General features: G+C 36.7%; 7 protein-coding genes across 7 annotated transcripts; 3 read left to right on the forward strand and 4 right to left on the reverse strand.

Annotated features, from left to right (window-relative positions):
* The first annotated feature begins 22 nt into the window (after positions 1-22).
* Positions 23-3396, forward strand: B0P05DRAFT_532587 (P-loop containing nucleoside triphosphate hydrolase protein). The gene has a single exon (XM_051577108.1). It carries the CDS (start codon positions 150-152, stop codon positions 3261-3263), a length of 3114 nt encoding a protein of 1037 aa, XP_051436966.1. The 5' UTR covers positions 23-149; the 3' UTR covers positions 3264-3396.
* A 1656-nt stretch (positions 3397-5052) lies between these two features.
* Positions 5053-5833, forward strand: B0P05DRAFT_532589 (thaumatin). Its single transcript, XM_051577109.1, has one exon. It carries the CDS (start codon positions 5070-5072, stop codon positions 5778-5780), a length of 711 nt encoding a protein of 236 aa, XP_051436967.1. The 5' UTR covers positions 5053-5069; the 3' UTR covers positions 5781-5833.
* Positions 5834-10185: 4352 nt separating this feature from the next.
* B0P05DRAFT_578073 (uncharacterized protein) lies at positions 10186-12784 on the reverse strand (the record flags this gene model as incomplete). Its single annotated transcript, XM_051581831.1, has 6 exons — positions 10186-10516; positions 10694-11397; positions 11422-11925; positions 12013-12533; positions 12594-12668; positions 12733-12784. The coding sequence occupies 6 exons, from the start codon at positions 12782-12784 to the stop codon at positions 10186-10188; spliced, it is 2187 nt and encodes a 728-aa protein (XP_051436968.1).
* A 5802-nt stretch (positions 12785-18586) lies between these two features.
* Positions 18587-21543, forward strand: B0P05DRAFT_532616 (PGAP1-like protein-domain-containing protein). Its single transcript, XM_051577110.1, has 4 exons — positions 18587-18896; positions 18954-19083; positions 19134-21312; positions 21355-21543. Exons 1-4 carry the CDS (start codon positions 18603-18605, stop codon positions 21449-21451), a joined length of 2700 nt encoding a protein of 899 aa, XP_051436969.1. The 5' UTR covers positions 18587-18602; the 3' UTR covers positions 21452-21543.
* B0P05DRAFT_532617 (40S ribosomal protein S1) lies at positions 21470-22719 on the reverse strand (the record flags this gene model as incomplete). The annotated part of the gene is made up of 3 exons (XM_051577111.1): positions 21470-22295; positions 22619-22657; positions 22706-22719. Coding segments are annotated over 3 exons (795 nt in total), but the record flags the coding sequence as incomplete, so codon positions are not given.
* Positions 22720-24555: 1836 nt separating this feature from the next.
* On the reverse strand, positions 24556-26036 carry B0P05DRAFT_532631 (uncharacterized protein; the record flags this gene model as incomplete). The annotated part of the gene is made up of 5 exons (XM_051577112.1): positions 24556-25194; positions 25269-25349; positions 25394-25496; positions 25543-25823; positions 25872-26036. Coding segments are annotated over 5 exons (857 nt in total), but the record flags the coding sequence as incomplete, so codon positions are not given.
* Positions 26037-26064: 28 nt separating this feature from the next.
* Positions 26065-27700, reverse strand: B0P05DRAFT_532635 (uncharacterized protein). The gene is made up of 3 exons (XM_051577113.1): positions 27577-27700; positions 26989-27526; positions 26065-26938 (listed from the first exon to the last, which is right to left on the reverse strand). The coding sequence occupies exons 2-3, from the start codon at positions 27344-27346 to the stop codon at positions 26091-26093; spliced, it is 1206 nt and encodes a 401-aa protein (XP_051436972.1). The 5' UTR covers positions 27347-27526; positions 27577-27700; the 3' UTR covers positions 26065-26090.
* Between the last annotated feature and the right edge of the window lie 261 nt (positions 27701-27961).

A 27961-nucleotide genomic window follows, 5' to 3' on the forward strand; every position in this document is an offset into this window, starting at 1 on the left:
TATTGCTATCTCTCCCCCTTTTTCCTCCTTTCTCATCACTTATCGACTCAAGGCTTGACTTGACTAGTTTTCTTGTTATTTTCTTATCCATTCTCTATCACCTCTTCTTCTTCTTCTTTAAACTAGAAAAACAAAAACAAAACTAGTAAATGATGGTTTCTGCAACCAACGAACAAGCAACTATGGTTGCTGATCTTCTCAACAAGATTAACACTGCTCCTTCTTCTGAAGAAGTCGAACAAGCTGCTCAAGAGCTTGCTAAACTTGTTCAATCTAAAGGTATGATTATGATCAAGACTTATGGCATCATCGACAAATTTCTTGCTTCTATTAAAAACAAGAAATCTGGCTTGGAACGTGAGGGTGGTCTTATCGGTTTCAATGCGATGGAAGAAGTCATGTCTCATGAAATTGAGCCTTTGTTGATTCCTCATTTGGAAATCTTTTTGGATCTTTATGCTGATAAGGGTGCAGTTGTCCAAGAAGCTGCTCAAATGGCCTCTCGCACTTTGGTTGACATGATTCCTGCTGAAGCCACCAAGGCTCTTTTGCCTGTCTTGTTGAAGGGTATGGGTCATAACACCAGTTCAAAGAAATGGCAGACCAAGATTGGTGCCTTGAAGTTATTGGAACGTTTCACAGAAAGAGCTCCCGAACAAATTGGTGAATGTTTGCCTGAAATCATTCCTGCTGTCTCTGACTGTCTCTCTGACACTAAGAAGGAAGTTGCTACTGCTGCTGAAAAAGCCATGTTGAAGGTGTGTTCTGTGGGTGGTAACCCTGATATCCATCGTCATTTGAAGGATTTGGTGCTCTGTATGGGCAACCCTACTCGTGTGCCTGATACCATTGAAAAGCTCGCTCAAACTACTTTTGTGGCTGAAGTCAATGGTCCCACATTGGCTATCATGGTGCCCCTTTTGACTCGTGCCTTGAATGAACGTTCGACAACTATCATGCGTCAAACTGTTGTGATCACAGACAACTTGTGTAAGCTTGTGCGTGATCCTCGTACAGCTGCTCAGTTCTTGCCTCAATTGTATCCTGGTATTGATCGTCAAGCTGAAAGTGCTGCTTTCCCTGAAATTCGTGTGCTTGCTAACAAGGCCAAGCAGACTTTGATTGATGCTGGTGGTGCTAATGAAAAGCCTGCTGAAGCTACTGAAGTCACGATTGAAGAAGCCACTGCTGCTTTCAAGAAGGCTGCTACTAAGGCACAAGGTTTTCTTGATTCCTTCTTCCTTCCTTATATTTCTTATCTTGGCATCATTGCTGCTGACTACGCTCGTCAAGAGCTCTTCTCTAAAGAAGGTTGGCTTGAGTCCTTTACTCCTTACCTCAAGGCTTTTATTATGAAGGCAGACATTTCTTCTGTGATCTATGGTGCTTTAGAGGAAATTCAGGGTATTTTCAAGAAGCGTAATGCAGATGTGGATGACAGTGCTATTGATGAACAGGAAGGTGAAGAAATCTGTAACGTAGAAGACTTTTCTCTTGCTTATGGTACCCGTCTCTTGTTGAGTCACACTCGTCTCAAGTTGCACCGTGGTCAACGTTACGGTCTCTGTGGTCAAAACGGTGCTGGTAAGAGTACTTTGATGAACGCTATCCACAATGGTAAGGTTGAAGGATTCCCCTCTCAAGATCAAGTTCGCACTGCCTTGGTTGACTATAACTCTCAAGCTGCTGACACTTCCTTGAAGATTGTTAACTATGTTGCTGCTGATCCCTTGTTGAAGGACTTGCCTCATTCTGAAATTGAAAAGTCTTTGCGTACTGTTGGCTTTGATGATGCTCGTCTCGAAATGTCTGCTTCTGCCCTTTCTGGTGGTTGGAAGATGAAGCTTGAGCTTGCTCGTGCTATCCTTACCAAGGCTGATATTCTCTTGTTGGATGAACCTACCAATCACTTGGATGTCGACAACATCAAATGGCTTGAAGACTATTTGAATGCTCAATCTCAAGTCACTTGTTTGATTGTCTCTCACGACTCTGGCTTCTTGGATAATGTCTGTACTCAGATTCTTCATTATGAAAAGAAGAAGCTTCGTTTGTACCATGGTAATCTCTCTGCTTTTGTTGAAGTTTATCCTGCTGCTCGTACTTACTACACTTTGGATGCCTCTACAATTGAGTTTACTTTCCCCAAGCCATCTGTCTTGCAAGGTGTTAGATCCAACACCAAGGCCATTCTCAAGATGACAGACTGTACATACACTTATCCTGGTAACAAGGTGCCTTCTCTCTACAATGCTAGCGCTTCTCTTTCTCTTTCATCCCGTGTTGCTGTCGTGGGTCCTAACGGTGCTGGTAAGTCTACTATGATCAAGCTCTTGACAGGTGAGACTATTCCTCAAACCGGTGTTGTTTGGCGTCACCCTGCTCTTCGTATTGGTTACGTTGCTCAACATGCTTTCCACCACTTGGAACAACATCTTGAAAAGACACCTACTGATTACTTGCAATGGCGTTACTCTACTGGTGAAGACAAGGAAGTCGCTGAAAAAGAAACCCGTGTCTGGAGTGACGAAGAAAAAGCTCAAATGGAGAAGATGATCACTGTCAATGGTGAAGAGCGTCAGATCGAAGCCTTGTTGGGTCGTACTAAGCTCAAGAAGACGTTCCAATACGAAATCAAATGGAAGAACAAGCTCCACAAGTTCAACAGTTGGTTCTCTCGTGAAAAGTTACTCGAGTTGGGTTTCCAAAAACTCGTCCAACAATTCGATGATAAAGAAGCTTCTCGTGAAGGTTTGCTGTACCGTGAATTGAGTATGCCTCATATTCGTCAACACTTTACTGATATTGGTCTTGATCCTGATATTGCTCAGTACACCAAGATGGGTGCTCTCTCTGGTGGTCAAAAGGTCAAGGTCGTAATTGCTGCTGCTATGTGGAACAATTGTCATATGTTAGTGCTTGATGAACCTACTAACTTTTTGGATCGTGAAGCCTTGGGTGGTCTTGCTACTGCTATTAGAAAGTGGGAAGGTGCTGTTGTCATGATTTCTCACAGTACTGAATTTGTTGAAGCCTTGTGTCCTGAAAGCTGGAAATTGATTGGCGGTAAACTTTACAAGAGTGGTGTTTCTGCTGTTGATGATGAATCAAAGATTGATGAAGAAAAGGTGAAGGCCAAGATCTCCAAGAAAAAGAAGAAGACTAGAAATGAACTTAAGCTTCAAGAAGAACGTCGCCGTGCTCGTCATCTCAAGTGGTTGATTGAAGGTGGCACTAAGGAACCTGACACTGAGAGTGACTAAGTCCAGCTATCTATCTATCTATCTATATATACACACTCACATCATAATACATTCTCTATATATTTGTTTTGTCTTCATATCATTTTATTTTGCATTATTAGATCAATAAAACAAAATTATTTGTAATCCTCAAGTCCTTTTTAGATAAAACAAGCTAATGGGCTCCAAAAATAAATCTATCAATATGAAATTTATTTATTATTAACTATGTATTTAACGAAAAATTTTATTATGCAAATTGCATAAATTGTGATCAATAAATTTTGAATAAGAGCATGACACCATCTAGAAAAGGCTTTTTTAGTCTCAAATCTTCAAAGAAATTGATTTTTCTTCTGGGCCTGAGGGGAGCTTAGTATAGATTTTTAGTACCTTCACCTGTGTCGTATAAAACCTGTGTACTATTCAAGTTTTCGGTACACAGATTCTTTACTGCGATTTGGTTTTTAGAGACCCGCGATTTGATACTTGTTGAAGGGGTTAGATCTGCAGTCCTACATAAATTTAATTAATTCATAAAATACTTTCTTTTTTTACGTTTGTCTTACTTCACGTGAGATGCTTCATTCCTGTTCCAATCGATCTCTTACTGTAAGCAAGGACGAGATCAAATAAAAACAGCGTTGCACCAACTGTTTTTGCGGAAAGACAAAGTACCTCTCCTGCTCAAACACAACTGCTACAATCTTCACAAGTTTACTCTGATGCTGTTGTTTCAGGATCATAACTATCAAGTGCTTCTACCTACAAAGTTTCTTGACTACAATATCAGCTTCCCAATTTGATCATGAGCAATTGACAAGAATTAACGTAAAAGAGAATAAAAGCGATGTTTTTATTAAATTCGTATTGTTTTATCTAAATGACCTTGACGAGTGACACATAGTACTATTCGACTAAGTAAAAGACATATGTAAGTTTGAATACATCATTCCCGTAAATAAATTGCACAAGTTATGCAATCTTTATTTCTTGTGTGTGCAAAACGAGTTCAATTAATGTGCAATCTAAGAATTACATTCGTGCAAAATGATTTTTTTTTTATGTTTGCAGTCTTTCTTTTGCGACTTTCAACAATTTTTCCTTTTGTCTATTTGGGGTCTAACTTCAACAATAACAATGTTTATTATAGACATTGCTGTCAAAATAGTAGTCATTAAAGCCGATGTACCACAGATAGGTTTGTCGTACTTGAGGTACACCAATGACCCAGCGATCAAGTGAGTTCAACTGCGATCAAGTAGCTGGCTTAAAACCTAACTTGATCTCAATTGAACTTTGCCCAGTATCAGCCTTCGGTTGGAATTCACTTGGTAGCCTGATATCAAGCGAACAGCACTCCAATCAGGTTTTACGATTGATGTCATACCATCGGGTCAGTTTCACCTGATAGCTTCATATCAGTTGTAAATTATCATTTTCATAAACCAGAATGAGGAAGCAAACAATAAATAAATAAAGCAAACTTACCTTTCTAGCCAAGCGGTCAAATAAGAAAGAGATTTAGTCCATCCATTGAGCTGAAATGAATAAAAAAAAGTGTTGGAATTTATAAAGGGGTGTAGTGTATTTCAACTTTTTTGTGCAATTTATTTCTGGAAATGGAATCTTTAAAAATGGATGTAATGTTTTTAGGCGATCAAAGTCACCTTACCACAATGTTGTGTTCACTATACTTCTTTTGTTACTCAAAAATGAAACTCTAATGCAATTAATTTAAGATTAAAAGAAAAAAAAGGTGTATAAAAAGAGAGATAAGTGGGTTGATATTACGGTAGTTCTTCTCTTTCTTTACTTGTGTTCAATATGCAACTCTTCCATCTTTATCTTGTCTCTTTTATCGGCTTGGCCTCTGCTTTGCCTTCATTTGAAAAGCGTGCAGATCAGACTATTATCAAGGTAGTCAACAACTGTGGCAAGACGCTTCAAGTAGGTCATTTGAATCCTGCTGATACTTCTGGCACCCCTGATTCTGTAGCTACTGGTGGTTCCAAGACATACTCTTTCAGCAAGAACTTGGCTTCTCTTCGTTTCTGGGCACGTGTAGATTGTCAGGGCGGCTCTGACTGTCAAACTGCAGGTGCTGCTTTTCCTGCTTCTTTGGCTGAATTTACATTTAACGGTGCTAATGGTAAAGACTTTTATGACTTGTCTTTTGTGGACGGCTACAACTTGCCTCTTAGCGTCACACCTACTAACCCTGCACCCAGCAATGGAGAAGGTGGCAAGTATTGGTGTGGTACACCTGCTTGTAAGAATTTGCCTGCTTGTCCTTCTGGATTCACAAAGAGCTTAAATGGCAAGAACAGTGGTTGTGTTAGTGCTTGCTCAAAGTTTAACACTGAAGAATACTGTTGTACTGGCTCTCACAACACGTCTGCTACCTGCCCTATCAACAGTTATGCTGCAAAGATCAAACAAGCTTGTCCTGATGTCTATTCTTACGCTTACGATGATAAAGCCAGTCTTTATCAATGTAAATCTTCGTCATACACCATTACTTGGTGTCCCAAGTAAAATATATGTATATTTATTACAATAAAATTTATTATATTGCTTTATGACTGCAGACTATATCATGATATTCTTTTTTTATACGAAATTTGAAACACTAAATTTGAGAAAACACTTTTCTTGCAGCAAGGTTAAATGCTAGATTTTGTGGACCTTTACCTTCTTTCTTGTGCCTTTTCGTATAAGTAACTGTTCCTCTCAACATTTCATTTAAAGAGCCCTAAATCAAATAAAATGTTAGTCCGTCATAAACAACCAGCAATGTTGTCTTTAAAGAAGCTTTTAAATAAAGCGCACTCATGATGCTTTGATCTTTGTGCAGTCCTTCAATAAACATTTTGGAAAAATCTAGCTCATAATTTGTTATTATAAGCATGAAAACTAAGGTATGAATTAATTAGACAAACACTTTATCGGCTTAATAAAACCAGCGACCGGTTGATAGCCCGCTGCAGGCGCGAGCCTTTTTCCTTTTTTTTTTTTATCTTGGACGGAGGTTTGGCATGAAAAATTGATTTTACCGTCCAGACATGAGTCTCTGATACTATTGAGTTCAGCCAAATGCAGTTTTATTGTTATTGTCAAAAGTAAGTATATACAAAAAAGAGGTCTAAACTTTGTAGTTTACTTCTTTACAAGTTCTTAATCCAGAGCGAATGTTCTCTCTCTTTCTGAGTTTTACACCTGATTTTTTTTTTGTTGAACCAGAAATACTTTTCTTACGATTCCTGGTACTTGGAGACTTTCGAACCTTACTTTCGATTCTTTTTGTCGTTGCTGCAGTTGCTTTTGGCCCGCCTTTTTTTTTACGACCAGCAGTTGTTGAAGGTTCAGCAGGAATATGACTCGGAAGTGGAACACTAGCTCTATTGTCATTATTATTATTATTATTATTATTATTATTAAGGTTTGTAATTTGTCGAATAGAAGGTAAATGAACAGGTGACGGAGGTGTAATGATAGGAGGCTCTCGAAATCGATGAGGAATTTCGACATTAGGAACAATCGAATGCAATTCTCGAAAACGAACAGACAAGGAAGACGATTGAGGATAGTTTTGGCGAACAAAAGAATTCATCACATCAAAATAGCCAGTGCCACTCACGTAGAAACCAGTCGTACCTGGATTATTGAAGTCATAGTCTGGGAAATATTGATTTACAAGTGTTCTTGTCATGTGGAGCAACATGATACACTCCCTGATTTACATTAATAATATGCAGTTTAAAATGTCACTTACGGATCTACTGTATATGCATAAAAAGCCCATGTTGGATCATCACTTGTAGTTGAAGGTCCTTCTCTATAGGTTTGTGGAACCAGCAGTGCATTTCGAAATAAAAGTGTCAATTGTCGAGTAAGGTTTATAGTCATGGTTTAAAGAGAAATAAGGTGACCTTTTGATTTTTTAATATTTATAAGCATAAAGCATTACAATAAAACCATGATGAGTTGCCTTTCTCGAACATGTTTTGAAGACTGTTGATTGTCTTTATGAATGTATGGATATTATTGTATATACAATCAAAGAAAAAACACGATGTCTTTGTTCAATATCCAAATCAACATACTGTTATTGTTTAGCTTCAGAATGGGCTCCTGATGCACTGCTTTGTCATAGATCGAAAATTTTCTTCATTTTAATTGAATTACAATTTGTTAAAGCAAACAAGCTGCTGAAGCTCTTTCATGTTTCCTCATCATTGCAAGTCTATACACATAAACAATTGTCACTCAGCTTGTATTCACTTTTTTCGCTTTTGAATCATTCCCCTTCCTCTTCTTTATCTCTCCTTTTTTTTTTTTTTTTTTTGTAATTCCAACAATGAATTACTGAGTTAAGTTAGGGAAGATCTGAAGCCGTCTAAGAATCGATAAATACTCAAAAAATAACCGCAGCCACTCAGAGAGTATTATCAATTATAAGACCATTAGAAAGGTTCGACTCTAGAGACATGTTACCGCTTATCATCCATATTGATAGTAGCAGAACTATCATCAACCTTACACACTCTTCGATTTAGGAATTGTTTGAAATCATCTTCAGTGTAGTATTGACTAAATTTATGGGAAATGTGGGGAACGTTCTACCGAACAAGATTATAGATAGACCAACAACAACAATCGTCAGAGCTGACAATCGGTCGCGAGACGTAATTGTCTTGTTATTTCTTACGCAAATACAATCCTTATTCAAACAATAGAAAGTATCTTTCACTGCTTTTATTCCCTTCTCGGTTCTATTAACTAGGTGGGCTAATTTCTGGAAACAAAAGACACAAATTTGGGACGTATTTACTCACTTGTGATGCATACAATACTTGTGCTCCCGAGTAAATCAATACCAAGATCGCGTTCTCCAACAAACAGACAAGCCTTTAACTTATTAGGACCTATTCAAAATGACACAATGAATACCAATCATACGCTATCATGAGCAGTTATTACGCTGTTTTTGTACAAACTTCTTTCTTGATTACAGACCTTTAGGCGGACACGAGTATTATGCAGTTCATTCCTTCTGATAGCATTAGAAACATAAAAATCACGTGATTTTTTTCTATGGCTTAAATAAACTTTATATCTTTGTTTGAGCTTTGTAGGGCATTGCAAGCTATTTCCAAGGAGAATTTGGGAATTCATTGCTGTTCTAAATATCTCGCATTATGCATTAATAAACATTATTTGTAGCAAGGAATGCGAAAAGGTATTCATTCATATTGATTGTTATCAGCATAGAAATGTCCCTATAAGTAACCATACTTTTGAACCTAAATATCAATAGGCTTTCTTGGCTTGAAATTTATAGTGCTCAGTTTCGCGCTTCAAGAAGAAATAGATGAATAACCCTTTAATAGAGCCCTTTTATTTAATCACGCCAGATAGAGTTTAGCCGAATGATCGTCCTCAATGGCTTATCACTTTCTATCATATTTCTTCATGAAAAGTTCCTGGAGTTTATGAGTTTTTCTGCAAGTCTTTAATTGCTTTAGGTCATTTCAAATTGTCTCTCTCTTCTGAAAAACATAAAATCTTAAAATTCTGTGTATAATAATGAGGCATTGAACAGCTAGCCTTTTTCAATTTGAAACCAATTTCTGGCACATTGAACACTGCATTTGATTTTAGCCAAAAGGCCTGAGAGGATACACATTGAACACCGCAGGAATAAGCTTGGTACTTTCTTTTATGATCCTCCCAAAAGAGTGCATTTTCATCTCTCAAAATCCCCTCCCCATTCACTTATGGAAATGTTCTAGTGCTATTATTACTTTAGATGTCATCTCCCCGAATTTGAGGAAACAGCTTGAAAAAGGCCTAAGTTATAAAAAATGAATAAGTCATTGAGGATGATCCTTCGGCTAAATAAAGAGTTTACAAAATCTATGTATCATCTTCAAATTATTGCTATTTCAATCACCGCCACCATTTATGCCGACATGGCAAGTATGCCATTTGCATACCCAAAAAATATTTTTCAGAAAAAAATAGAAACTACTAATTTAGAATATAACAAAAATATTTTCTGCAACCAAAAACAATAAAAAAAATAAAAAAAAAGAGAAAATTTTCAATTTTTCTGTTTTGAATTTATAAAAAAAAACTAGTTTTTTAATTTTTCGTTTTAAATTAATAAACAAGTCTACCAGGCAGTAATCTTTTCTCTAAACTAAAACACAGGAGTTATTATTTGGTAGATTTGTTTATTAATTTAAAACGAAAAATTAAAAAACTAGTTTTTTTTTATAAATTCAAAACAGAAAAATTGAAAATTTTCTCTTTTTTTTTATTTTTTTTATTGTTTTTGGTTGCAGAAAATATTTTTGTTATATTCTAAATTAGTAGTTTCTATTTTTTTCTGAAAAATATTTTTTGGGTATGCAAATGGCATACTTGCCATGTCGGCATAAATGGTGGCGGTGATTGAAATAGCAATAATTTGAAGATGATACATGATCTTTTTAAAAGATAATCATTGGATCTGAAGTACAGTATTTCTACTTCAAATTCAGACGATGTTAAATTTTTTTTTGGACGAATCAAAATTATTTTTCAGATGTTTAGCTTACCTTTTTTGGACGAAGTAAAAAAAGAAATTAGACAAATGAAAATTTAGTTACGGAAAACGATTGTTATGTTAAATTCAAAAGTAGGTACCTGCATTAAATAACCAAAGCGTTAACCTTGGTGGATAGTTTCGGTGTTTTTTCTGCAAAATATTGCTGGTCTTCGACCAGTTTCTCGTAAGCTTTCAACTATCTTCTTAAAGTTCAGCACTGCGGCCAAGTCCCGGTTCCAGAGTTTTCTTCTTTGTTTTTCGCCGTTATCAAGACATTTAAGATTTTGACATCTAATAATCCAGTGGTTATAGTCATTAATAGCTCCATTCTACAATTATTATTATCGTCTACCTTAATAAACCGTGACATTCAACAGTTGGTGCATCGGCTCTTTTGTATGGGCGAGGGTTGACAACAGTCTTGAATGTCTCCAGTTCGCTTTCGCAAGTAGGGCAATATGAGGACGTTTTAAACTCGTCGATTAAAAGAACAGTAAATCCTGCCTTCTTCAACATTTTGATTAGGCCTTTACTTCTTGTGGGCTCCTGGAATTTCGTATTCGGAGCAGACCAATTACCTATCACTAAAATCGAGTTTTTCCCAAATTTTAGCTTTAGCCGTTGAACCAAATTGGCATCATTTTGATCGTGATAGAGCTTGCTGTTGAATTTTATCTTTCTGAAAGGTAACAGTCGCAACTTTTCTAATTGTGTGCTTGCTTTGTGTTTTAACCCATTATCTTCATTACTTGAGGACATGTTACTAATCAGTGCATTTAGTGAGTTTTTTGTTGTTGCAGTCAGACGCTGTGCGATGTGCTTTTGTTTTAACATGATTTCCAAATAAGTCGCATACAAATTCAAATCAGTAGTGGTGCTAGTAGTGTCTTTCGGTTGCGGATAATATCCTCGAAAATTTATAACAAACAAATCTCCATAGTATAAACATCCTCGTCGTATTGAGAATTCCGTGACAGATCCAGGGAAATATGATTCATTGATCGTCATTGTTTCATTTCCATAATATCTCGTTAATACATGTGTGACAGAGGCTCTGGTTTTGATGTAATCCCCAAATTTTGTAATGTCTACTGAAGAAGATACGGTTTTAGACAAAATGAGTTGGGCGATTTTTACTGACTCTGGCGTATTTTGTTTGCTTAATATTTTGTTATGTCTAGTCAGCTTATTTCTAGTGATTTTTGTATATTTTAGAATTTGGGGCTTCTCCTTCGTACTTGACTCTTGCATGCAAAACATAAGGTCTCGTCTTCCAGGGTCAATTAAAACGTATTTGCCTTGGTTTTCCTTCAGTGTAGCAGGTAGTATATTTTCGACATACTCCTCGTCGATAGTATCTGTCTTCTTATTATTCATTCTTGGCTGCTTTTTACCCGTGGTGATATTCTGTTTTAACACCGAAGCACAAATACCATCAGTTTCAATGGTGCCCTGAAATCGTAGAGATTTATTAAGTCCTTGAGGTTTGAATGATTTCTTGTTTAAATTAACGACGTTGCTCCAAATCTCAAACTTTTGTTCCGCCTTGAAGGAAGTTTTCTGCTTCAGTATGTGATGATGAACTATTTTGGAATCCAGAGTAATGTAGGATGGTATAAACGATGTTTTGATTGGAAAACAATTAAATGTTTTAGCTGCTTCAGTTTCCAGAAGTTTAGCAATCTTGTAGAAAGCATTGAAATGCTTCTCTGGGTGAGCTTTAACATTATAATAGATAAAATTCTTTTCGAATTTGTAGTTGTTTGGGTAAGTTGATAGTAGGTCCCTTACAGATGATAATGCTTTTTCATCCAGGACATCCGAAGAAGGAATTTCTTTTTTTGATACAGCGAATTTCATTTTGTTAAGGGGTTCAAATACTTCTTTTCGGCGGGCTTCTTTTATAGCTTGTTTCGTGGCATTTACAGCTTTCATACGATGATCGAGACTGAGTAACTTTTCTTCTTTTTTAGAAAGCATGTTCAATAACATATGCAATCTGTTACCAAAATGTGCCTTGATATTATTGTGGTAAGCCGTATTAATTTTAGTACATTCGTACAATGCGAGCTGTTGCGCGTACTTTATCTCAAACGGAGTATATTAAGCATCTTCAAAATACGATGATTTGTGACGAGATATCAATTCACGATAGATAGCGGTTCTATCTTTTACCTTTCCAGGAATGATCAGAGCCAGAAACACCTCTACGAAAAACTCCTTTGTTACAAAATCTGCCAAGCTGAAGTCAATGCTATTCTTTAGCTCCTCCAAAAATATATATTTTGAGAAACTATAAGTATGTAAAACTAGTATATTGACATTGTCGACTAAATCGTATAAAGGTCGTACATGATCCTGATTCCAAATATTTTGAATAGTCGTTTTGATTGTGATCATTTGTTTAATTTGTTCAGAAACTGGGGAGCTTGAATTGGCAACATTTGAATTGGAGGAGCTTGATTCAGCAACTAAAGAGCTTGATTCAGCAACTAAAGAGCTTGATTCAGCAACTAAAGAGCTTGATTCAACTACTGAAGAACTTGGTTTGACTGCTGAAGAGCTTGGTTTGACTGCTGAAGAGCTGGGGTTGATTATTATGGAGCTTGAGCTAGCAGTAGCACTTGTATTAGAAGAGGTATGGACCACATTATTTAGTTTAGTCTTTTTATTTTCAGAACTATACGGCGTGTTTTCTTTACGTATATGAAAAGTTAGATTAGACCTGTACATAAAGATCATGTAATAAGACGTACTAGTTCTTTTTCTATACATAATCGGTTGGAAATCTTCATCTGAATTATCTTCAGTAACTTCTTGTTCGGTTTCTTCTGTTGTATCAGAAAAAGTGTGGTCAATGGGATTTCATCTATTTACTATAATATTCGACTTTACCAGTATTGATTCCACGACCATTATCAGACTGTTTTCCACTTCTTTTCATCATTTTTTTCAATTTTTTACGTATTTGGAATATAATAGATAGTATTGGCTAGAAGAAAGCTATTACACTATATAGTATATAATTGAAAGAAATGAAAAAAATGGATTTTTTGGTTATTTTATTCATTGCCACCAAATCAGAATATAGTAAATATGAGCTTTGACGTGACACATTCTTTTCTCTCGAAAAAACTTTTTGTAACTTGTGTAAGGTCACAACATCACATATAAAGCACACTCTTAAGTATGTATTATCTTTTGAATATCCCAAATCGATGATGTATTACTAACAATTCAATAAAGTTGTCTTAAATTATGAAATATGTATATAGAATCAACTGTTTTCTGAACAAGTCAGTAATAACTGAATGTACACGTACGGTTGTATAAAGAGGTTTTTTATAATGCCCATTAGGATAGGCACGAGAGCGTTATTTTTTTTTGGACAGCAGAAATAAAAATATCATAAATATTCTTAACAGCGTTGACATGTCGAATCAGACTAAAATCCTGTATTGCAAGTGTATATGACACTGCATGTATAGCACTGAACTATATATCAACCATTCTTCACTTGTTGTTTGCTACAAAAAAGCTCTTGAAAATATACTGTATAAGCATTTTGTTTCAGTAATTTAAAAAAAACCATCAAAAAACGAAATTGTTATCTTGAGCATCCACAATTAGATCTTATTTTAAAACATGTCTTACAGCTAATTTTCATTTGTCTAAATTTCCATTTTACTTCATCCAAAAAAAGGTAAGCTAAACATCTGAAAAATAATTTTGATTCGTCCAAAAGAAAGTGTATGATCGTGTGAATCTGAAGTATCTCAAACAAGTTTTGATAAAATTTGGATTCCCAGAGTCCATAGTAAGCACCATAGGCAACTTGCTTTCCGGTAATTAGATCAAAGTAAATGTCAATGGTTTCTTTACACCATCATTTGTCAAGAAGCGTGGACTAAAGCAAGGCGACCCAGTTTCCCCTGTTTTGTATAACCTTGCATTTGATCCTTTATTGCGAGCTATTCTTCAAGACGAAGCGATTGAGGGGTATTAGATAAGACTACGCCCCGAGCTTCGAAATCAAATCACTGTTTGGCCAACCTCAATTGCTGCTAAAATTTTGTACTATGCTGATGATGCGATGGTTTTTATACACGATCCTGATGACTTGACGCAAGTGATGCAGCATATTGAGCGCTACTGTAGAGCATCAAATGCGAAGATCAACTACTCAAAAGTTGAAGCAGTGTCTTTGTCCGGACGCAATCCCTCTTCCTTTTGGCGCCATCATCTTCAACCGCTGCAAATTGAAAAACTATTTTCCGCAGACGATCTACAGCCTGCAATATACTTAGGTTTTCCTCTCATTCAGTCAATTGCTCAACGACAGAATTCTTTTGAAGCCTTGTATGTCAAGATTCAGTCTCATTTCCAGATGCATTTGGGTAGATCGCTTTCGTGTGTAGAACGTGCCACCATCACCAACACATTGATCCTATCTAAATGCTGGTACTTATGTCGAGTCACTCCTTTCGGTACACAACAGCTGTCTCGTATTCGATCATTGGCATGCCAATTTTTGAATAGATAGATTTTCCCTCGAATAGCTTGGTCAACATTGGTACTTCCGAAAAACAAGGGTGGATTGGGTATCTTGGACCCTCTGCTACAGAGAGACACACTTTTTTTTCGCTGGACCTTTTCTTTGCTTTTGAATCGTTCTTCAGCACATTGGCTGAAAATTATTCGACTTCATATGCATAATGTCACAGGGGTCTCGCATGTACAAGTCCTTTGCTCTTCCCATCTACAAGAAAATTTATAACTCGATCTAATGGCGTCACTAACAAAGCCAGTATGATTCAACTGCTCTATGCGTCTATAGATAGACTTCCTAAAAACTTTGATACTATAGAGTTCAACCCAGCAGTTGTATGGTACTACCAATCTCTGTGGTTATGCATTATATAAATGTTCAACGACCTTTTTTGCCTCCTGCTATGCGTCAAATCCAAGCTAATGACCTCATGGTGTACGATCATTTTGTCAAGGTTATTCTTTGGAAGCTCCCTTAAAATATCCCCGAAGAGTTGCAAACAATTCAACAGAGGTTAGTTCGTGGCTTAGCAAGAAGGACTATAGGTGTCGCTCCATTTTTTCAACGCCATTTAGCGATATCTTCTTCCTCCAATGCCATCTCTTCAGACATACATGCAGGATTCAGCTTTGCCTCTTTTCTCAACTGCTTTAATGTTTTATCTACCAAGAGCCCGAACGATGGGATCAGCTCTAAGGTATATCGAATGACTCGCTTGGAGTCTTATCCTGCCCTTTCCGCCCTGTCAGCCATTTCTTCTAATTTTTGGGACTCTTTTTGGACATTGTCCCTTACCGCCGTTGTGCCAAATGTGGTGTATCGATATATAAACTATAAGCTGCCTACAACGATACGTATGAATCGTTTCTTGCCTGAACGATTCCCAACTCCTTTATGCCAAATTTGTGGTCTTTATACTGAAAATGACAACCATATGCTCTTTTTATGTCCTCCAAAAACACATTTTTGGAAAGAGCTTATATTTGGATTTTTATAGCCAACCACTACTGTTGATGATATCATACAAGCACTTCAATATATGAACTTCCATTCCATTCGTTGTACTCAGAATAGTGAGTTAGATTCTCAAGAAATAGTATTCCAAGGCATGGGTCAAATTTGGAAAGTCCATTGGAATACTATTTTCAATGAAATTCCGTTTAATCCAATTCTACTTCTTTCATTCACTCGTGCTTCTCTCAATTCTCTGATTGACGAGAAATACTTGCACAAATGTTTATAAATAATTATTTTATGTATTTTCCCTTTGTATCTCTTAAAATTGCGACCACCTCTTGATAGACTTTAGTCATAGTCTACGTGGAGCAAAAAACAAAAACCTTTTAAAAAAAAAGATGATCATTTAAAAGTGCACAAAAATAAAGAGCCAGCAAAAGATGATAATACCAAAAGTAATAGATATTAAAATCAGGTATCTACTGGTATAAATCAAACACTTTGTCTATTATCAAGATTTTGAGCAATTGTGCAAAAACACGTTTTCTGTTTTTGGAACATAGTATACAACTTTTATAATGCTTTTGCAAATCTAACACTTTCCACATATTTTATAGCATTTTTGGCTAACATGTGTCTTAGTGAAATGTTGCTGTATTATTCACAAATCGCAATTTTCTGAAAAACAGAAAAAAAATTTTTTTTGCTCCGCGAAAGTTACCCTAATAGTGCCCAAAAGACGGGCGCAATTCATACGGAATTATATTATGTGATTATGCTACAAATTAACTAGATAGAATAAAATGAAAAGTATGCCACTGTTATGAGTGGAAAAAAGGTAAAATAAGGATTACAGTCTTATGTATACTTGCTTTTCATCTGCAAGCAGCTGTAAAGCAGTACGTGTTTGTTGTAGAGTGGAGTAGGCATCAAAAGAGACGTTGCCAATAACAAATCTCCAGTGTGTTTTCCAGACTTGCGAGAGGGCGGTAATGACAATGTCAACAACAGTTAAGTGTTTCTTTCATGAATAATCTATTCTAGAGAAGTTTAGTGTAACAAGTGCCTGAATAATATCTTCGACAGTGGTCGTAGCTCAAAGAAATTCGAAAATGAGATTGTTCCAGAAAAACTTCTTTGGCGGACAATAGAAAAGGAGATGTTATTCATTTTCAAGATGCATTGTGCAAATTGGACAAAGAGGCGAGGTAAACGTATCAGGAGTTATAGAGTGAAGAAATTGCCTTGTAGGTAGTTTGGAAACAAGGAATCGGTACATCATATTATGAGCAACTGGCAGCAGAAACCAGCTCCAAAAATCGACCCAAAAGGCACTAGATATAGCTTATAAACGTTCTGGAACAGATGTAGCACTCTGAAAAGTTAATCGAAACTCCTTTGTCGATACCCTGGTGATTGGTCCATTCAGAGTCGCAAATTGGAAGGAGTTGACAAATGGAACAAAAGATAATGATGGTGATGATGGTACAGTAGGCAATACCTCTACAGCAGGAGGTTGGCAGTGTTTGACAAAGAAAGGGAAGAATTGGCACTTGTTATTTTCTAGCCCTCGGATAATCTGAAGATAGAATTTTTTTGAGCTCTTGTGGAATATGATCTGGATGTTTCTAATGAATTAATTAAAGATCTTGGCTGAACAACATAAACGCTTGAACTGGAACGAATTGAATCCTTTTAGGTAATGAAGGAAGTCGTGGTCTTAAGGATTGTAAAACGACCTTCATCGGTAAACTAAGACATGCTTGGTGAGATAGCGTCATACGGCCAAAATCTCGAGGCAAGTGATCTATTGTGGCATATAACAGATCGATTATTGAAATACGTGTACCGCACCCAAACTGAAAAATTCTAGTGTGTCTAGCCAAAGGAAAGAGCAAAGGAATAGCCACCTCATAATAGTCAGAAATATTTTGAATGTGCCTTGCGAGTATACGATATCAGTGTGCATTGGTAGAGTGATTCAACAGAGGGAAGACCCAGCGACTACAAAGCGCATCTCTTTGCAATAATGGATCAAGAACTCCCAGACCATCATCTTCTTTTGGCAGAATCCAAGTCGACCAAGTAATTTTGGAAAGATCTAGAGTTTAGGAACTGTTGTGCTAAAGACCGTATTCGAGAAATCTCAGTCTTCGTGAACGGCGTCACACGAAGAAGATAGCAACATTCGGATTATATCAAGGTGTCAACCACCGTGATACGGCCTAACACTGACAAGGAACGGGTAGAGTGTATCAAGCAGGCAGCTTTTACCTTTGCCAAGAAGGTTTCAAAATAATTTTGTCTTCATGCAACTGATTGGATCAGTGGAAAGCCTAAGTAAACAATAGGTTGTGCATCAACGGAAGAGTGAATATATTGTATCTATAGCGGTAGCAGGTACCTATGCCAAAACGACCAGGAGTTTGTACCAGATAAAGATAGAGCCTCAATCTTGTTAAAGTTGATTTTTGCATTTGATGCGCTACAATACGTTGATATATGTCGCTGCTAAATCATTCGGGTCATCTACAAATACTAAAACATCATCTGCATAGCAAAGAATTTTAGTCGCTATAGGATCAGGGGGAGTCATGTCTTGGTGTTTGCAGTCGAAACTGATATCCTTTCAAAAGGCCTCTGTAGATGTATTTTAACGCAGGAAAGTTGAAAAAAGCAGATAAGTGGTGACTTTTTCTACTTATCTATATTTATTGCCTTGTTTTATACTTAAAAGAGAAAAATCGGTTTGGTATTTCGCATTGAATTTTAGCATCAGTATCGTCTTTCCAAAAGACAATCTCAAGAGGGCTAAAATAATTCGTATTATAAGAAGCGCAGCGATAGCTAGTTTGTTTCGACGAAGCAGTAAGATAACAAAAAGGGAAGACAATCAGGATGAAAGCAGACCTGGCGTGTAATTTGTGGATTACATGCAACAATAACAATAGGTGCATTGAATCTGTATTTAGAGAACAATCGAGTAAATCTATTTGAGGTAATGAGGGCTTTAATACCTTTTTCATGAGCAGTATTTCCTGCAGCATAAGTGGATGTTTGTCTCGTACTCGCTAGTAAAATTTAAAGTGTAAGGAACTCATTCTATGCATATTATCAATCAATCGCATTCATTTACAGGCTTCAACTTGATTATGTTGTATGTTGAATCAGTGAATGACTGCTGTTTTTTTGTGACCATCTATTAACATTCTGTTATGCTGCATACAGAGTCTTCGCGTCTACCTTCTTGTCCAGAAATATGCTAGGCTTTACAGTACTCGGCAGCCCGCCAAAATACCTATGGCTTAAGCTAGGACTGCTTATTAGTGCTACACTTGTTATCTTGCTGATCATCTTGGATTCTTTTCTTTTGCATCGACCTGAGCTTTCATCCATAGTTTCACGTCTTCAACGACAGGATGTTCAAAACTGTGTTATGAGCTATGCCTATCCGATGTTTTTCGAAATTAACCAGCCTAAGCCCAACTCGGCCTTGTCTCAAAAGTACAAACTCTATTTATACCGTGAAGGACATTTAGATGATCCCAACAAAGTAAATAATAAATTCATGCATCAATTAAAAAAATTCGATGTTTCTTATGATTGTTAGTTCTATGGTGTCCCTGCGCTCTTTATCCCAGGTCAAGCAGGTAGTCATAAACAAATAAGGTCTCTAGCATCAGCAACTACACATTGGTTTCATAGTAGCAAATCGAAAAGAAATATTGATTATTTTACTGGTACAAAGTAAAAAAAAAAAAAGATATATCTAACTCATCATTCTCTCTAGTGGATTTGAATGAAGAGTTGTCTGCAATGAGTGGACAAGTTTTGCTGGATCAAGCAGAATACATTAACAAAGCCATTGAGCGCATTCTTTTGCTCTATAAAGACTATCCTGAACCACCTACTTCAGTCTTGATTATTGCTCATTCAATGGGTGGAATTGTAGCACGAACCATGTTTACATTGCCTAGCTACATTCCCTCAAGTATCAACACCATAATAACTTTGGCAACACCTCATCTTATTGCACCATTATTATTGGATTCAACAGTTTATAGAGTTTATAGAGATCTCGCTCAATACTGGCAAAATAATCAAGATACTTTACTAGAAAATGTTACTTTGGTATCAATTGCTGGCGGCTCATTAGACAACATTGTTCATTCAGATGGGACCAATATTGAGCCATTTGTGCCAGAAACACATGGATTTGCTACATACACAACGTCTATACCTGGTGTATGGACAGGCGCAGATCATATGGCTATTTTGTGGTGTAATCAATTGATTCGACTGCTAGCATCTACTCTACTACAGGTAGTAGAAACGTCCTCTCCTGTCGAGCAACGTATGGCCATTTTTCAATACAACCTATTACAAGGTGGAGAATACTCAACTATTCAACAGCATCAAGGCACATTCTTATTTAGTTCTTTTAAACAAAAACAAATTGAGGAAAAGGGCTTTAAACTACTCTTTGATTCCAACAGCCCTGAATCAATTCATCTTCTGCCTCTTTCAGTATCTGAACAGCCTATGTTTTTGACAAACATACAAGCTCAATATGACGCGTGCTGGTCATTTATTGCTTGCTCCAGTCAAGACCAAGAACTTGTCTGCAAACACATGACTCCTCGAGTCACTGTCTTGCCTTCAGCTGCTGCTACTAATCTAGTAGGGTCGACGCCCTACCGTCTTTTAACTGTTGATCAACAAGATATCAATACATACGACTATGTAGGCATAGCAAGAAATTGCTCTGGTCTACCCTTTGGTAAAGATGAAAAGGCCGCTTTTATTCAAGCTTATTCTAAACCTAATCAAACTAAAACACATTGGGTTACTATATGGAATCTGATGTTGAATGGCTTGACATTTCATGTTGATTCATTTCATTCAGAGCATACATTTCCTCTCATCCGCAATTCTCTCTTTGCATTAGACATTTGTATCTTTTCTATGAACAACACACAGAACAATTTGTTCCAGCCTATGATGAAGCAAATAGCAAATCAACATGAAATCAAATACTATCGAGGCCTAGATGAGGGTGTATCGGATAGAATCACATTTCATCAATCTTTTTATGCAAACAGTAGTGGCATTGTACTTGAATTTTTTTCAGATCAACAGCCCATGACAGTTCAAATCCGATTTGACTGGTATGGTACACTAGGACGATGTGTACTTCATTACGGTGTTTTGCTTGTGCATTTTCTTGTTATCATTAATAGCATACTCGTTTGCTCACAGATGTATTCGTATATCAAAAAACAGCGCTTTGTTCCATATCCAATTGCACTTGTACAATCTCTTTCAGGCCCTTTCCTTCATCTTGCAGGAATTATTCTGGTAGTATGCTTTTTACAACTTGTTGTGCTCAACTACACAAACACTTGGCCAACTTGTAAGTTGCATGATTTGATGCTAAAGTATGTCTTGATTGGCAGTAATGAATGGGTCATGGTTGGCTTTGTTGTATTCCTTTTTGGTTTAAGCATTGGTTTGGCAGCTATTGTCTGGTTAGTTGGCTCTACAATCACCCTCGTTTTCAGTCGACTGTTTCGCATATTTCCAGCTATCCGAATCAAAGTAGACTCGGAAAAACAATGTTTACTCCATATAGCCATAATTCTCAGTCTATCAAGAGTTGTGCCTCTATGTGTGCTTATTACTGGCTATATGATACTATGGTTGTTCAAGACGAGTCTTGCTCGTTTGTCTGCTGAATCTGGAAAGGCTTCTGATTTAGATGTGTATTACTATTCACAATCGTGGCTTATGTTATTAATTTCTTTTTTACCTTACTATATTCCTCAAGTCATTGTTTATGTCAAGAACTTACTCATAGGATGGACTAGTTTCCATACACCACTGTCGCTCGTCTTGCAAGATGTACCAATTTTAATCATTCTTGTGCTGTTAACAACATTAGCAGAATCGCCAACTAGAATCAATTCAAGGTTTGTTACAATTATGTCAATATAAAATAGTAACAGAAGTAGGCTGCTTGAACCTATGATTTATATTGTCCAGAGCATCGCAATCTACCAGCTTTTGTTTGGTTTCTTTCATCCATTTATCCTAACACATTTTGTATAAATAAAGACACAAAATGAATTGAGGCGAGGAACAAGCGACATTGAATGGATTTTATTAGTTTTTTCTTTTTTCAAAAAAAAAAAGATGCAACGACTAAGGAATTTAGACAGAAGCTTGAGGAGTGGGTTCAACAAAGTCCTTGGAGGCCTTGGCACCAGTATCATCACCAGCAGCAGCGGCACCACCGTGAAGAGCCAAGAGAGCAGAGACATCGAACTTGGGAGCCTTGAGGATCTTGACCTTACGAGTGTAAGTGTTTTGAAGAGGGTAGATACCTTGACAGGCCTTTTCGATGCGGACAGCAATGGCATCTTGAGCGGATTGAGAAGCAGAGGATGTGACCTTAGCAACCAATTCCTTCAAGTCACAAGCAGAGGCTTCTTCAGTCATGATCTCGAACATCTTCTTACGGATTTGACGGATTTGAGCAGAAGTAGCATAGGTGGTCTTCTTGATTTGGTTACGGCGACGAGCAGTGAAGGAGATGGCAAAGAGACGGACGAGGTAACCGTCAGTGGTCTTGACATCAACGAAAGCTTCAACCAAAGATTGCCACTTCTTGACCATAGAACGGAGCTTGTCGGTGGTCATGTCCATACGGTAGAAGTTGGTGAGACAGTTCTTACCTTGGATTTCGTCAACCTTCAATTGGATCTTACGGAAGGAGCGAGATTCATCCTTGGAAAGGTCACCAAGAGACATTTCGACGACACGACCTTGGAGGGAGTCGTTGGCATTACGGAGACCTTGAGTACGGTTGACAAGAGTCTTACCGACTTGACGAACATCGAACATGGAGGGAGCCTTGATATCGTACCAGTCCTTACGGGTGAAGGGATCAACACTATTGTATAATATAATTAATATCTGTAAATTTATACTGCTACTGCTAAAGAGGTACGAAATTGTTGATAGAGGAAAAGAAAAATCAATCGTTGACTTATTTATGCTGATACATGGCTACTGCTACTTTTCTTTAATCGAAACGCTTTGTTGTTTAAAATGTGGCTCTGTATCTATAAGAAAGGTGTCAAAGCTGATGCTACTGAGACTTTTCCAATGTTGAAATTCAGGTCTCATGTTATTCTGTAATTTCAATGTCGACTAGTTTTTTCTTTCCCATCTGTCTCCAATTTCACTCTTCAGCTTGGCGATTTCAACACTTACACCTTCTTCTTCAAACCCTTCTTTCCCTTAGAAAGACGCCTATCAAAGGTTAGTTTTTATTGTTCGAACAAATTTGATGGAGCTTACTTATTCTTGCCGACAGCTATTTGATTGAATTAAATTAAATAAATTGCGTTAGATGATAATGGTTTGGATGGATGGATGGATGGATCATGTTAGATACGTTACCCATATTAGAAATTTAAAAGAGGGATTCATCTGTGTGGGCTGCCAGATTCGGTTTATCCAGGATCGTCCCTCGATTTCCAAAAAGGGTAAGTGTGACGGCGTTTTTCCTTGAAAAGTTGAAAAAAGTGTTAAAATCAATCATCAGTGAGAAGATTGTAGTATGCATTCCTTGAAGTGTATGACTATTATCAACTTAATTGTCTTGTGCCTTTTTCTGCTTTCTTTTAACAATTGAAATGCGTCTGACTTTAAATTACGCTGTTAGTCATGCATAAAATAAACTAAAGGAGCTGCATTTTAAGCTATAGGAATGACGAAGAGCGCCAACAATTTTTGTTTTCAGACATTATAAACTTATTTATGGTTTATTTAAAAAATTGAAGAAGGATTTTATAACGCACAATACATGTTGTGTTCAACAACGTTTTATGCATGGATACTTGTGTCACTATAAATTATTTACACTCCATTGCGTTTATATTCTGGACTTGCTTGGGTTTAGGAAACTCTTATCTTATTCTATAGCAGTAAGCTATAATTAAAGTAGTGAAAACTATGTTGCAGCTAAGTCTCAACACAAAGTTTGGTTACCATCATCTTTTGTTATCATACAGTGGTAAGTAGAACTAAGACAAAGCTACAAGGCGCATGATGATGGCAACTTTAGCACTAAAATAAAGGTACATCTCAGGCCAGTGTCTACTGTTTCCAGAATTTTCAGTATTCTAAGCAATTAGTCAGAAGACAACGTACAACAAGATACAGAAGCACGAAAGGTGCCTTTAGCTTGTTATAATCCTGAATGTCCCTCAGTCAAGAATGGTCGTAGTATAAGTGGAAGAGATAAGGTATCTAGCTTTAGCTATTGCTATCTCAGACATAGCCACTTTGTTCTTTCATGGAACTTTTTCTGTTTTCTCCTCAAGCGTCAGTCACTCCAACACTGAAATAAGTTTGCAAACGGCAACCTTCTGTACAAAAAGCGGTGTATCAGTCAAGAGTTTAGCATTTCTTTAGCGGATTAAGTAAGTATTTATTCATTTTTACTTTATGGCCGCTAGTATCTTAACATTTCTAAAGTTTCCAATGTCCATTGCTTATCACTATACGCTTTTTCTCGGTACTAAGACTATAACGCTCCAAATTATCGCGAAAAAAGTAAATACAACCCCCACCTACCCCAAAGGCTTTCACAAGATTGCAATAGAAATATTTGTGTTTCAAAGATGTCTTTTTTCTTCTTTTATGATTTATATGCATTGTTTGTTGCAACAACAGATCATAGTTGAGATAAATGTCTTGTTTTTTAGGGGAGATCATTTACGACTCCTAGAGTTTTATTGGTTATAACAGTATGATTTTTCTGTGCTACAGTGTTTTTGGGTTTTTATGTTTCGTTTATAGCCCGTCGGACTGTTAGCTAGGGTATAAACAATATTTACCAGATGAGTTAAACTACATTGGGAATGATTATCCTGCAGCAGGGAAACGGGCGAACATAGTCCGATAAAGATTTTCGCGATCAACTTTAAAGGAAAAAGCCGGATGTAAAGTCACAGTAACCAGGCCAGAAACGCAGTATGAGTTGGAACAGTATGAAAAGAAAGTCAAGGCCCTTAGATCGAATTAGCAACCTTTTGTCTGGCAAATGAAAGACATAATTGATTCGACGCCCCGTCACGGGCATAAACGTCTTTGCGCATACAAAAAAAAACAGCTGTGTTTTAATGATAAATAACTCACTTGTAACCCAACCCTTTTCTTTTCTTTTTTCTTAAAAAATCTGATAAGAATTATGAGCCAAAATAATCAAGAAATAATGCCCGAGGAAACACGCTTACTTCTCCCCACTAGTACGGTTATGAACGAAAGAAAACAGACAAGGGGCTTCAAGTACTATGCGCTCTGGTTTTGGCGGTTCTGTATCTTTGGAGTTACAGGTTCTTCAAGTATTCAAGTGACAAGAATGTTATTAAAGTTGACACACTGTCCAAGTAGGATAAAGCACAAGTAAATTGTTTTTTTTTATATAATGATGAATAGGTGATGTATGGTACTACTATTTAGCATTTTTCTTTTTAGAATTGATCGTCTACACATGTATGATTATTCTATTAGGTAGTTTGCTATTTCAATGGAGGTTCTTTTGCCTCGTAGCTTTCAAGATGTGGTCTTGGTGTATGCCTCGGAAGATGAAGGTTTGGTGTTATGAGCATCTTCATAGTCATCGGTTAACTCTTTAACGGTTGGTGCTTCTATGTCTTTTTGCTTGGCTAGCCTATTTTGATACCACTCAAAAATATAATAAAGAACAAGTATGCCTACATCGAGACAACTGATGGCAATATAATTCACGAGATCAAGTGCGTCTATATTATCACTAAAAACTAGCTATACATGAGTATATACAAGATAAAAATCCATAGGTGTGCGTGTGTGTGTGTGTGTGTGAATGACTTACCTAGACTGACAATTGAAAAAATGGAACCAGAAAAGTCCATGGCAAGAAAAAGATGTGATACACCTATAACTCTTCTTTCGCCTACAGAATAGCTTAATATCCTGCTCTTTACAGGTACTACTTACGAAATATTTCATAGTATTGAGGTAGAAATCCACCAATGACAAAGACAACAGGTATGATACCAAAAAATCGAATGGCATCTTCATTATTCATTTGTTCAGCTTTCTATGAGCAAGCTGTTAGCCACTTAAAGACGAGATATATGCAGTACTCTAAAAGCAAAGACCATTCCCGCTTCAAAACCACCAAATAGTAAACATGCAAGAATAAATCCAACCCATGTCTTGATTAATGACCACTTATGCTGATATCGAAATTCCTGAAAAACACATATGGTAGAAATAAAAGCAAAAATTTGTGGTTGAACACAGAGTGCTGCTGTTACTTTTAAACCGACATTATAGCAGCCCAAGAAGATGCCTGCAAAAGTCCATATCCACATGGTCCATACAGAGACACCCGTTGATGTTCCTCTTCTGTATGTCTTCCAAGCTAAAAATATAACTGTCAATAACCTATAATATATAATCAAACTTGTACCTTGTGGTGCTAATTGAAGCGACCAAAACACAAGTCCAAAATAACTGCAGACTTGCTCGACTAAATATCGATTCACCATAAAAAATAGATCAAGAAAAGAGAAAAAATTATTGATCGGCCTCAAAAAAAAGTTTTTTGTTGCGTTCAACCAATAAATGAACATGTAATAATTTAGCGTTTATGACAAATCTTTATCAGGAAAATCTTTTTGTTTTTTATTCATACGTTTTGAAACAGATTTATGTCCATAGTAACCATTTCACTTAAACTTGTGTCTCGAGCAAAATAACACTTTTTATAGAATGGCGTGACAAGCACAGGTAAGTTACCTCCGCATATACCCTTATCAAACAACTGAAAGCTACAATTTATACCTTTGGGACTATTGAATCGATGGATATACTTCCTAATTATTTTTTGGTTAGGTTCTTCGAATGAATACCACTGACGATCTTCTTCTGATTTAGTGGCTGACTCGGGAAGTTGAAAGGCCCATACACCCTCTTCTAACAAGGATGGATCAATCAGATAAAAAGAAGATGTAGGCGATGATGTTGAGCCATTATCAGGTGTCAAAGTAGGTGTAGGAGGTATGCTGTTACTCTGTTGCATTGTTGCCAAGAAATAATTGGGCGTTGGCTTTTTGTTGTAAAAGAATCGAAAAAGCCAGCTTTTCTTTTTCTTCTGTTGTTGTACAATTGCCACATTGTTTTCTAGGGAAGATGTCTGATCACTTGTTATACAAGGTGAACCATCATCTACTGTTAATGAATGTATGATATTTGCCATATCTATACTCGGATCTGAGCTACTTGTTGGTGCAGGTACTTGAGGAGGCGCTTGAGGGGCTATATCATGAGCTGACATGTCTTGAGGATAATATGCTTTACTGGCTCTTTCATTAATACTTGCATTTTCAGCTGCTAATTTTTCGAGTTCATTCATTGGTTCCCCATCTACTTTTAGACGCCATGTATCGTTATTATAATGTTGTCCTTGAGGTTCATGTTTTTTTCCTGTATGATAGTATGTGTCTGCTTCACCAGGATAATACTGGTCTTCTTCCTGTTTAAAAAAAGGTAAACAAAAATGCAATTAAATATGTATAATATTACAGGATAATACTCATTCAAATATCTCGAGTTCAAACTCCTTGTGGATCTTGATCTACGTGGTTTACTTCTCTTTCTTTTAGGTATAGCTGGATGACGATATCGTTGACGATAATATTCTTCTTCTTCTTGTTGTTGTTGCTGATACAAGAAAGTTTCGTAAATGGCTTGAATAACTTCAGGATTCATTTGTTGTGGCTGATGGTAGAATTGTTCATGTGGTTGTGGTTGATAAGGTGGCGAATGAAATGGTTGATCTGAAGGCGGTTGAGAGCCTGGTATAAATTGCTGCTGTGATTGAAAAAGTGGTATGAATTGTTGTTGAGGATGCTGAAAATGATAAAAGCTATAAGGATGTGCCATGATAAAACTCAAATGCAAGACGAAAAAGTAAAAGAGAAAGGAAAAAAAAGAAAAATAGAAATGCAACTATATATTGTAAAAACAAGATTTTCTTTTTCTTTTTGTACAACGCATATCGATTTTCGTGACAAAATAAGTCAAGTTCCAGACAACAATGAATAGTCTCTCAACGTTGCCAAGGTGGGTTTCTTCAATAGCATAATTTGTCCTTTGTTTATAATGAATGCCAGACAAATGCATTTAGTTAGCAAGAATAAGTTTCCCGAAACCCTAAACAAATGAATTACCGTTGATTGATGGTTGGATACTAGTGTCACTGCTTTTTTTCTCGAATAAATGATAACTTTGCATATCTTTTGCTTTTTTTATTTTTTGCTTGCGCATATTCATATATATATAATGTATACACCAAAAAATATGCTAAACCCGCAACTTCTGTTACCGCGGTTACCTATCGCACCCTCAAGAAATCCACCTGTAGATAAAAAGGATCGCAAAAGAACAAAAAAAGATAGAGCTTGTAAGGAACGCACATATTATAACACACACTAGAAACAAGCGTGTTGCGAAAATAAGAGGGGATATGTTTAACTAAATTGATAGCTATTTATTCAA

The sequence above is a fragment of the Gilbertella persicaria genome, assembly GCF_025201335.1.
Source record: "Gilbertella persicaria strain CBS 190.32 chromosome Unknown B0P05scaffold_10, whole genome shotgun sequence".
In the NCBI taxonomy this organism is placed as follows: domain Eukaryota; kingdom Fungi; phylum Mucoromycota; class Mucoromycetes; order Mucorales; family Choanephoraceae; genus Gilbertella; species Gilbertella persicaria.

What these genes read in the sequence shown, in the direction of transcription:
- B0P05DRAFT_532616 (XM_051577110.1), top strand. Translation starts at nt 18,603, where the DNA reads ATGCTAGGCTTTACAGTACTCGGCAGCCCGCCAAAATACCTATGGCTT. An exon ending in AAATATTGATTATTTTACTG is followed by an intron (nt 19,084 to 19,133) that starts GTACAAAGTAAA and finishes CATTCTCTCTAG; the next exon opens with TGGATTTGAATGAAGAGTTG. An exon ending in CCAACTAGAATCAATTCAAG is followed by an intron (nt 21,313 to 21,354) that starts GTTTGTTACAAT and finishes TAACAGAAGTAG; the next exon opens with GCTGCTTGAACCTATGATTT.
- B0P05DRAFT_532589 (XM_051577109.1), top strand. Translation starts at nt 5,070, where the DNA reads ATGCAACTCTTCCATCTTTATCTTGTCTCTTTTATCGGCTTGGCCTCT.
- B0P05DRAFT_532587 (XM_051577108.1), top strand. Translation starts at nt 150, where the DNA reads ATGATGGTTTCTGCAACCAACGAACAAGCAACTATGGTTGCTGATCTT.
- B0P05DRAFT_532635 (XM_051577113.1), bottom strand. Translation starts at nt 27,346, where the DNA reads ATGGCACATCCTTATAGCTTTTATCATTTTCAGCATCCTCAACAACAA. An exon ending in ATATTTGAATGAGTATTATC is followed by an intron (nt 26,939 to 26,988) that starts CTGTAATATTAT and finishes CTTTTTTTAAAC; the next exon opens with AGGAAGAAGACCAGTATTAT.